The 10,951-nt window shown below is 46.7% G+C and overlaps 1 protein-coding gene across 2 annotated transcripts; it reads right to left on the bottom strand.

Annotated features, from left to right (window-relative positions):
• Nucleotides 1–1,033: 1,033 nt before the first annotated feature.
• LOC143498955 (E3 ubiquitin-protein ligase TRIM39-like) lies at nt 1,034–8,536 on the bottom strand. 2 transcript variants are annotated; one of them, XM_076993864.1, is made up of 7 exons: nt 8,224–8,536; nt 7,603–8,094; nt 7,143–7,238; nt 6,807–7,037; nt 6,399–6,421; nt 5,940–6,058; nt 1,034–2,149 (listed from the first exon to the last, which is right to left on the bottom strand). In XM_076993864.1, exons 2-7 carry the CDS (start codon nt 8,005–8,007, stop codon nt 1,605–1,607), a joined length of 1,419 nt encoding a protein of 472 aa, XP_076849979.1. In that variant the 5' UTR covers nt 8,008–8,094; nt 8,224–8,536; the 3' UTR covers nt 1,034–1,604. The 2 variants fall into 2 exon arrangements, with proteins under 2 accessions (XP_076849979.1, XP_076849978.1); XM_076993863.1 differs by having other exon boundaries at nt 7,603–8,536.
• Between the last annotated feature and the right edge of the window lie 2,415 nt (nt 8,537–10,951).

Here is a 10,951-nt window from a genome sequence, read left to right as displayed (position 1 = left end):
AATACAATAACGTTACATGGTACCAGGAGTAAATCATAAAGCCCTCTCAACGGGGACGCGACCAGTCTTTCTGGCAGCCCCCGTGGGGCGCGACGCAGGACGGCCCCTCGCCAAGGACCCCAGCATGGAACTCCACCTCCCCCTGGTGATCGCTCCCCTGATCTGGCCTCCTGAGTGGTGCTCTCTTCCTCCATTTCCTCTTCTTCACCGTCTGAACACCAGATCATTGTCTCCACCGGGGTTTCGCCACGGGACCAGTCCATAGTGCTCCCCTCAGAGGGATAGGGACAGACTTCCTCCTTGCACCCTCTCTTCCCCCTCACGGTTTCCCCGGAGAATTCAGAGGGGGGCGGACTCAAGTCCTCCTCCTCCGTTCACGGGTCACTGTCTTCTTCCTCTGTGTACGGCTCACCGTTCTCGTCCTCCGTGTACGGCTCACCATCCGAGTACTCGGACGGAGGAGGGCGTTCTTCTTCCTCCCCCTCACCATAATACTCGGTGGGGGACGAGTATACGGACGGAGGAGGGCTTTCCTCCTTTTCGGAGTACTCCTCGGACTCTACTCCCTCAAACTCGCTCTCGGGGGTCTTCTCTGCTGAGCAGAGCTCTAGGGAGCCAAGCGCCAGAGGCGAGCAGTCTCTAGTGGGAGAGCCGTGTCGCTCCTTCCACATCCTCACCCCGGCTTCACCATCGAAGCCACCTTGGTGTCCCGAGCCTGACGCAGCAGGTGCGCGCACAACGGGTCCTGCTGCATCTCCTCGCTGGTCACTGGGGCTTCGCGGTGCTGTGCAGGGGAAGAGGCATGGTGGTGCCTGCTGGGCCTCTTCCCCTTCTTGGCACGGGTCGTGTATCCTGGCGTTCGATTGGTCGGCTCGTCTTTCTGTGATGCTCGGTGGAGGGTGAAGGACGAGGCATAGAATCCTTGCTTGATGAACGCCACGTTTATTAACATATAAGTTTTAGCGCGGATAGCGCACACACAACTATGGACACATTATCGTGTATGACTTAGACAAAGACGAGCACGGGACACTGCGCGAACGCACATTAAATAGACAAACCACATAAGCCCAGAGTGATCACGAGACGAGCCACAGGTGAGACGAATTAACACATTCCGACACATCCACACCCACGAAGATCCACAGACGCAGACGACTAGACGTAGACGACATAAATACACGCCCAAAGGGGAGGGGTCAGGGGCTGTAACGTGACAGAGATCAGGAAAACACAGATCAAACACTTAATCAGGAACAATACAGCAGAATGATCATCACCCTTATACATTTGGACTGCTGAATATTATTTATTATGGCATCATTATGGTAAGAGATTCCAGTCAGGACATCAGATCCATATTTCTCACATGTAATACATTCACATTCAGTGGACTCAATCTTTCTGATGATTCAGGTTATAAAAATGTAATGACAAAGAGAAATTAAAAAATTATACTTTCTAAGTCAATAGTTAATAATCAAAGTCATGATTCTAATATTTTGAGGAAAAACATGTATTGAATTTTCTAAGATATAGTCAAAATATATATTTATAAATATAATGTTCATTATTACATGTATGCAGATTAATTCAAGGCAACGTTAACTTTGCTGTTCCACAGTTACTGATATCTTTGCTGGTAAGATCCTCATAGGAGAGGAACTGTAATTATAGAATAAAGGGAAAACAGTGTCAGTAAAAGTGTGTGTTATAGTGTGCAGGCGTGAACTGGTTAGAAGATCAGTGAATGTCACTTTCCCCCTGTCCCAGTCCAGCTGAACTCTGACCCTCTGCACTTTCTCTGTACGTGTGAAGTCGTGAGGTGTCTGTCCTGGGCAGCGTGTGCAGTATTTACCAGTGATTTTACTGTAGCCCAGACGCCACATTGAACCCCAGACCCTCCATCCCCTTCTCCTTTCAGACTCTCTAATTACACCCAGTGCCCAGTATTCACACTCTCCAACATCAACATCCCAGCAGTGTGTCCCTGAGTTAAAGCCCTCAGAGCCCAGGACACACTCACACACATCAAATCTCTCTGGATTATCAGGAAGCAGTGAGTCCTGTGGTCTCAGGTCTACAGTAGTGAGATCATCAGACAGGTGGAGGTTTGGATGTGCAGTGTTGGGGTCCAGAGTAACAGGGTCTGAGGAGAGAGAACAGAATGAATCATCATGTTCTTCATGTGTTTATGTGACGAGGTCACATCTACAGACTGCAGGCCCTTTACTCTGAGTGAAATGCTGCAGTAGGTTGATAAGAGGGAAGTGATGGTGATGTTGTGTGTTCACCACACACCCCTGCAGTACTTGTGTGCTTGTTGTTTTGACACTTGAAATTGTGTCTATTTTATTCATTAATATATTTCTACATATCTTGGATTCATTATTTGAGTATCACATGTGACACTTAACTAGTGCAGTGTTACTGTTACACTGAGTGTCACACTGCATGTGTGTATTATTAGTGTCTGTGTACTGAAGTGTGTGTGTGTCCTCATTAGTGGGTAGATACCGTTAGTTCCCCTACTAAAGGGCGCTACTCCCAGAGTGACTAACACCGGTGGTGTAGGAGACAAAACATAAGGACCTTCTTTGCATTGTATGTAAATGTATTTAGTTAATTTACTTTTTTATGAAGAGGTGCATATGTGTATATATTGCTGTTTAATATAGTATTAAGATGCCAGAGGTGATACTGGTACTGATTATGTAAATATAAATGTCTACAGGACCATTTGTTTATGTGAAGAAATTAGGTCATTGTCTCTTTAAGAGCTAAGTGGCGACGGGGCGTGAAGCTCATGTTGGTTTAGGGGGAGAAGCGAGTAGTTGAGAACAGTGTTGCCAACTTAGCGACTTTGTCGCTATATTTAGCGACTTTTCAGACTCTGTAGAGACTTTTTGTAGTAAAAAGCGACTAGTGACAAATCTAGCAACTTTTTGTGGTGTTATTGGAGACTTTTGGAGACTCTGAACACACACGCTCTTCAGTTGCTGTCCTCTGGGGCGGGTGCTGCCGTGAGCCCCGCCCACAACACTCAGTGCAGTCTCACACTCAGAGCAGACCCTCACCGCTCCACGTCCACACTGCACATGAACTGCGCATGCCCAAAACTGCCGCTGACGCCCGAAAGACAGAAACAAAGATGGTGGCAGGGACAGATACAAAGACTTCCTATAGACCCCTAGTATCTTCATTATTTACAGGATGGGGGAGCAGGTGGAGGTGTGGATGTCCCAGGGAGAGTGGGTGATGTGTAGAGGGGGAGAGTGGGTGGTGTAGAGGGGAGAGTGGGTGGTGTGTAGAGGTAGAGAGTGGGTGGTGTGTAGAGGTGGAGAGTGGGTGGTGTGTAGAGGTGGAGAGTGGGTGGTGTCTAGAGGTGGAGAGTGGGTGGTGTGTAGAGGTGGAGATTGGGTGGTGTGTAGAGGGGGAGAGTGGGTGGTGTGTAGAGGTGGAGAGTGGGTGGTGTGTAGAGGTGGAGAGTGGGTGGTGTGTAGAGGTGGAGAGTGGGTGGTGTAGAGGTGGAGAGTGGGTGGTGTGAAGAGGGGGAGAGTGGGTGGTGTGTAGAGGTGGAGAGTGGGTGATGTGTAGAGGTGGAGAGTGGGTGGTGTGTAGAGGTGGAGAGTGGGTGGTGTGTAGGAGGGGAGAGTGGGTGGTGTGTAGAGGTGGAGAGTGGGTGGTGTGTAGAGGGGAGAGTGGGTGGTGTTTAGAGGGGGAGAGTGGGTGGTGTGTAGAGGTGGAGAGTGGGTGGTGTGTAGAGGTGGAGAGTGGGTGGTGTGTAGAGGGGAGAGTGGGTGGTGTTTAGAGGGGGAGAGTGGGTGGTGTGTAGAGGTGGAGAGTGGGTGGTGTGTAGAGGGAGAGAGTGGGTGGTGTGTAGAGGGGAGAGTGGGTGGTGTGTAGAGGGAGAGAGTGGGTGGTGTGTAGAGGGTGAGAGTGGGTGGTGTGTAGAGGTGGAGAGTGGGTGGTGTGTAGAGGTGGAGAGTGGGTGGTGTGTAGAGGTGGAGAGTGGGTGGTGTGTAGAGGGGAGAGTGGGTGGTGTGTAGAGGTGGAGAGTGGGTGGTGCGTAGAGGTGGAGAGTGGGTGGTGTGTAGAGGTGGAGAGTGGGTGGTGTGTAGAGGTGGAGAGTGGGTGGTGCGTAGAGGTGGAGAGTGGGTGGTGTGTAGAGGTGGAGAGTGGGTGGTTTGTAGAGGTGGAGAGTGGGTGGTGTGTAGAGGGGAGAGTGGGTGGTGTAGAGGGGGAGAGTGGGTGGTGTGTAGAGGGGGGGAGTGGGTGGTGTGTAGAGGGGGAGAGTGGGTGGTGTGTAGAGGGGAGAGTGGGTGGTGTGTAGAGGTGGAGAGTGGGTGGTGTGTAGAGATGGAGAGTGGGTGGTGTGTAGAGGGGAGAGTGGGTGGTGTGTAGAGGTGGAGAGTGGGTGGTGTGTAGAGGGGAGAGTGAGTGGTGTAGAGGGGGAGAGTGGGTGGTGTGTAGAGGTGGAGAGTGGGTGGTGTAGAGGGGGAGAGTGGGTGGTGTGTAGAGGGAGAGAGTGGGTGGTGTGTAGAGGGGAGAGTGGGTGGTGTGTAGAGGTGGAGAGTGGGTGGTGTGTAGAGGGGAGAGTGAGTGGTGTAGAGGGGGAGAGTGGGTGGTGTGTAGAGGTGGAGAGTGGGTGGTGTGTAGAGGTGGAGAGTGGGTGGTTTGTAGAGGTGGAGAGTGGGTGGTGTGTAGAGGGGAGAGTGGGTGGTGTAGAGGGGGAGAGTGGGTGGTGTGTAGAGGGGGGGAGTGGGTGGTGTGTAGAGGGGGAGAGTGGGTGGTGTGTAGAGGGGAGAGTGGGTGGTGTGTAGAGGTGGAGAGTGGGTGGTGTGTAGAGATGGAGAGTGGGTGGTGTGTAGAGGGGAGAGTGGGTGGTGTGTAGAGGTGGAGAGTGGGTGGTGTGTAGAGGGGAGAGTGAGTGGTGTAGAGGGGGAGAGTGGGTGGTGTGTAGAGGTGGAGAGTGGGTGGTGTAGAGGGGGAGAGTGGGTGGTGTGTAGAGGGAGAGAGTGGGTGGTGTGTAGAGGGGAGAGTGGGTGGTGTGTAGAGGTGGAGAGTGGGTGGTGTGTAGAGGGGAGAGTGAGTGGTGTAGAGGGGGAGAGTGGGTGGTGTGTAGAGGTGGAGAGTGGGTGGTGTGTAGAGGTGGAGAGTGGGTGGTGTGTAGAGGGAGAGAGTGGGTGGTGTGTAGAGGGGGAGAGTGGGTGGTGTGTAGAGGTGGAGAGTGGGTGGTGTGTAGAGGTGGAGAGTGGGTGGTGTGTAGAGGTGGAGAGTGGGTGGTGTGTAGAGGGAGAGAGTGGGTGGTGTGTAGAGGGGGAGAGTGGGTGGTGTGTAGAGGTGGAGAGTGGGTGGTGTGTAGAGGTGGAGAGAGGGTGGTGTGGTGTAGAGGTGGAGAGTGGGTGGTGTGTAGAGGGGGGAGTGGGTGGTGTGTAGAGGGGGAGAGTGGGTGGTGTGGAGGTGGAGAGTGGGTGGTGTGTAGAGGTGGAGAGTGGGTGGTGTAGAGGTGGAGAGAGTGGGTGGTGTGTAGAGGTGGAGAGTGGGTGGTGTAGAGGTGGAGAGTGGGTGGTGTGTAGAGGTGGAGAGTGGGTGGTGTGTAGAGGTGGAGAGTGGGTGGTGTGGTGTAGAGGTGGAGAGTGGGTGGTGTGTAGAGGGGGGAGTGGGTGGTGTGTAGAGGGGGAGAGTGGGTGGTGTGGAGGTGGAGAGTGGGTGGTGTGTAGAGTGGGAGAGTGGGTGTAGATCTCCTCATGGACTGACTGTCTCTCCTCAGACCAGCAGTCAACTGGTCGTCCCCCTCACTGTTTATACTAATACAGCCTTTAATAATGGAATAGTTCATGTACCAAACACACAATGTTAATGTTTCTCTCTCTATAGAGTTCTAATTGTGAGGAGAACAGAATTACTCTAATTAATCAAAGAACACCAAAACTCACAGTACTGGAGAATCTTCTGCATTCTCTCCCAGACTCTGAACTTCAGGTTGGAAAGATGTTTTGCTACATTGATCAGAGCTCCTGACACCTTCTCATGTTCCTTTGGCGTGTGATGAACTCTGGAATAATATATTATTATATGTTGTATTCAAATTATTTAACATTTAAATTAACATGTGAAAAATATTTCACTGGAAATGTATAAAGCTGTTTTATTATCTTTCATTAAACATATCAGTGTATCTAACCACTTTTTGCACATCATCAGTATCAATGTATTTTTATTTTCTTAAATCATTTTAAGAAAATTTTCTTAAATTATTTTCTTAAACCATCTTCATATATCTTGTTTCTGAAATAACAGAGACCACATACTGAAGATCTGAATGTATCAGAATAATTTCACAAACACAATGTGTAACACAATATGGAGATCAAACAGAAATAATAATCACGTACTGTTTCAATGTGGACGACACATTCTGAGAAGGAAACAGAGGGACAAACACAAAAAATAAAATTAAATTTTAGTCATTTTGTTTATATGAGGGTCAAACATGCATCTTCCTTATATGATGATAACATCACACACACACACACGCGTACAAAAATAAATGTCAAAACATTTTACTTGTGCATTTGTGTGTGTGTGTGTGTGTGTGTGTGTGTGTGTGTGTGTGTGTATGTGTGTGTGTGTGTGTGTGTGTGTGTGAGGTAGATGGCTAGTGAGTGATTCTTTTTCTTCTACATTGGTGTATTTCACATGTTTTGAGCGTATGTCTAAGTGAGAGAGAGAGAGAGAGAGAGAGAGAGAGAGAGAGAGAGAGAGAGAGAGGGCGAGAGAGATACAGACTGAGTGATTCTTACTAGTAAGAACGGGATGTTCTCAGCTTCCATCTCCTTCTCTGTGTTTCTGATTTGATCTGAAAGAGATGCTATTTCTCCACTCATCTCCTCAATCTTCCTCCTCATCACGAGACTCTTCTGCTCCTCTTCCTCCTTCAGTGCAGCTATTCTTGCTGCTTCTTCATCTCTTAGAAACTGGTGGATCTTCTCAAACTCCTCCTTTATCTGCCTCTCTGTGTGCTGGGCCTGATACTGGAATGGGAGATGATGAGTGTACGTATGAGATGATGAGTGTTTCATTATGGTGTACGTGGACAGTGATCACAGCACCATTCAGAACTCAGAGTGACCTTTCACCTTAATGTGTGCTGCTGTTTTCTCACAGACTTCTTTATGTTCCTCTAAAAATTTCAGATGCTGCTGTAGAGACTCCAGTGAGGTCTTGAGTTTGTCCTGTAAAATATGGGTTTAGTAGAGGACAGTGTGAGTCTTACAGGACTCATCACTGTATCTGTATAGATGTGCTGGAGATTACAGAGATTATAACGACTAAACACAATGGCGTGATTACTATGATTCCTTTTCATCCTTTTACTATCAAATTGAGATGTATGATATATTGTAGCAGATTGTATATCAATAATTTTATTTATATTAAGTTTCACGGTGAATGAAGGTCAGATTTAGCTGTCTGAAATTTCATCATCTGATAAATTTATATCAGATGATGTTTATATATATATATCTCTAACATATATTTCAAGATAATTGTAAACTGGAAAACATTACAGTAAAAAAATTAGTATATATTTCATACCTTAAATTCACACACAGCTTCCTCTACTGGACAGCAGTCATGAGTTTTATGTGCCTTTGAAATCTGACACACCACACACACAGGCTGTTGGTCCTCCAGACAGAAGACTTTGAGTTTCTCATTGTGCAGACTGCAGAGAACCTCAGACCCTGCTGAAGATCTCTGACTCCTGCTCGCTAGAAAAGCCTCACACAAGTTCTTTAGGACAAGATTACAGGGAGGAACAGATTTAGAAGATCTTCTCCTACAAACTGGACATTCTTGAGATCCCTTGGTTTCCCAGAACTGCTGCAGACAGGTTTTACACACACTGTGGCTACATGACAGTACAACAGGATCCCTGAAGATGTCACAGCACACAGGACATGAAAACTCTTCTTCTGACAGAGTGTTTGTAGCAGCCATTTCCTCCAACAGCTGCTGTGCTGTTTCTCTGTAATGTCTCCTTCTGTACAAACTTCACTTTCACTTTTAGATCTTCTGTAATAATCACTGTAGCACAGGAGAGAATCAGTCACTGTAGTCCTTTATCCAGCTGAGGGAGTTTAGACTCCTTTCAGAAATAAGGCAGAAAGAAGTAAATACCAGATTTAAGAGGTTTTTATGATATTTATAACTCACTTTAACGTATAATTAACAAAGACCACTGTGGCGCTCCAAGATTTACTTCCTCAAACACGTAGCCGTGTACAGGGAGGAGGGGCTTCGGTATAAATGTTATACATGATTTCTCCACCAGATGGCGACAGAGCACTACAACTAAGTGAATCAGGCGACTCTCAGCTGACTGTCTTGGTCTCTGGTCTTGGCAGAGTGTAGAGTACTGCAGCTGTAGAACAGATCATTGTTAAGATGTGTTAAGTGGTCAAGTATGATTAAACTCAGTAGGTCAACAGATTAATCAGATCTAATTTCAAAATCTTAATATTTATAATTTGAAGATGTTAAATTACATTAAACGCATGTTATCATGAATATGTCATAAAAAGCTAAGACACCTGACACTGGGTCCTGGAGTAACTGTTCACAGAATGATCACAGTGTGTAAGAAGGGCAGAAACCAGGAGAGCAGAGAGTGGAGGAAGAGTTGCAATCACGGTAACCTCAGCCAAATTGATTATACTTTTAAACACCGGATAAGATGTTGAAATATCCTATGCCACTCCCATACCCCTCACAAGGCCCTACCGCCCATCTTCTCTCCAACAACCATAACAGTGCATGTTATTAACCAACCAACCACTATTAGAACACTGCAACATCTACAAACTGATACTGGCTCGGCAAGGATCCAGAAGCACAGCGTACTATGTTGGTCCATTGCCTCAACTGCCAAGTACTCAGATCACCACATCAACTTGGACTGACCTTCAAACAAAGCAACAACGACACATCCTAAACACACACCAGTTGCTTGAGCAGAACACAACAACAGCTACAATCTGATACTGGCTCGGCAAGGATCCAGAATCACAGCGTACTATGTTCATGGTCACTTGCCTCAACTGCCAAGTACTCAGACCACAACACAACCCTGGACAGACCTTCAAGCAAAGTAACAACGACGCCCACAACCACTTGCAAGCTCTTCACTGGGGTCATCAGGTGGGCACCTCCCTTCGTTGGTGTTTCATTGATTTGAGCCCACAACATCTCCAGGAGGCTCAACGGTGAGGGCTGGCGTCCCAGCCTCACCCCCCTCAAAGCTTGCTGTTCAACCACCTTTTATGTTACCCATTTCACCTTCCCAACGTCTCACTCATAAGACCGGTCAAGCCACCTTTATGGGACATGACCCCACGTAGTCTGTGCCCTCTTAATCCACAGCCATTGGCTAGCTCTTTCAGCTACCACCGACAGCTCCTTCACAGCTGATCTTAACTTTCTCCCTCTAAGGCAGAAATAAATAATAAAGTGGTAATTGAAGAATGAGTAAACTCAGTAGGTCAAAAGATGAATCAGATCTCATTTCAAAACGTTAATATTTTTTACATGAAATAAATGAAATGACATTAAACACACGTTGCCATGAATACATATATTGTTAAAAGCTAAGACTCCTGACACTGGACCAGCAAAATCAAAGTTGTTGATTTCAAAAAAGTGGCAGGCCGCCAAATGCATGCTGAATTATTGTGCAAATCTGTCTTTTGTCTTGTCACTAGTTCACAGGTCGGTGTAAGAGGCCTTGCCTAAGCCACGGGAACGTCTGCAACACAACCTGAAACCAGGGGACTGGGTTTTTTCAGAAACTCAGTAGCAGGTTTAATCACTTTATCTGCGTGACATCTATGTACATAGGCAAAGCATTTCTTCATTGCAAAGCATTCTGTCATTATCAACAGTATCATCATGTGTCGGCGAAATCATTTCTTCATTGAAAAGCATGGGAACAGTTTACCTTACCAGACCCTTCCCGATCGTCACCAGTCGAACCCCTCCGACCGTCAGTCCCCGCCTTGACTTTGCCGAACTTGCTTCATTGCAAAGCATTCTATCATTATCAACAGTATCAGCATGTGTTAGCAAAAGCATCTCTTCATTGCAAAGAATGGGAACTTTTCTGAAAATAGATGAGGACTCAGACGTGGTTAAAATGATTAATTTATTAAAATAAATAAATATATAAAATGAACAAAGACAAACACAAGACAGAGACAGACATGAGAGTCTCATTCAAGCATGACAACTCTGAGAACAAGGGGGCAGTCCCCCTGCTTATATACAATCTTAAACACAATTCAGCAGTTCTAACAGCAGGTTATCTTTAGCACAGCATGTTCCAAAACATAGGCGCCCAGCAGGCTACTTTGTCTCACGTGTGTATCTCCTAATATGGACTTCCCTAGAGTTAGCGGAAGAAACTGATGTATCAGTTGAACACAGAGAAAGCTAACTAATGACAACCAGAGTGCTCTTACCCTCTGCACTCTCCCTGACCTGGGTCACAGTATAGCACACATGCATAATATGAACTAAACACAAGTACATGATTACACTGAAACACACCATTATTGTCTAATCAATAATGACATGTACTAAATCATAAAGTTCATAATGATCTCTTATAATAACTAAACATGATCTAATCAATAATTTCTGTCACACTGACATTACTTCTTGACAGAACCCAAGAGGGGCCAATCCTCAGTAGATCAGGAACAGAAACACCAGATCTTAACACTAACACTAGTGCATGTTTGTTACAGCTCGACAGTGCAGTACTGAGAACAGAGGAAGAATTTGAAAACACCAGGAGGTCCTTAGACTCCATTGTAATGATATTACACCATTTGCAAACAATGATAGCAGAGAAGAGCAGTGGAGAAGAATGAAACGGTCAAGTGAA

The sequence above is a fragment of the Brachyhypopomus gauderio genome, unplaced genomic scaffold (genome assembly GCF_052324685.1).
Source record: "Brachyhypopomus gauderio isolate BG-103 unplaced genomic scaffold, BGAUD_0.2 sc127, whole genome shotgun sequence".
Classification (NCBI taxonomy): domain Eukaryota; kingdom Metazoa; phylum Chordata; class Actinopteri; order Gymnotiformes; family Hypopomidae; genus Brachyhypopomus; species Brachyhypopomus gauderio.
This window is presented reverse-complemented; position numbering and strand designations above follow the sequence as displayed.

What these genes read in the sequence shown, in the direction of transcription:
- LOC143498955 (XM_076993863.1), bottom strand. Translation starts at nt 8,007, where the DNA reads ATGGCTGCTACAAACACTCTGTCAGAAGAAGAGTTTTCATGTCCTGTG. An exon ending in AGAACATCCCGTTCTTACTA is followed by an intron (nt 6,422 to 6,806) that starts GTAAGAATCACT and finishes TTTCCTTCTCAG; the next exon opens with AATGTGTCGTCCACATTGAA. An exon ending in GCAGAAGATTCTCCAGTACT is followed by an intron (nt 2,150 to 5,939) that starts GTGAGTTTTGGT and finishes CTCTCTCCTCAG; the next exon opens with ACCCTGTTACTCTGGACCCC.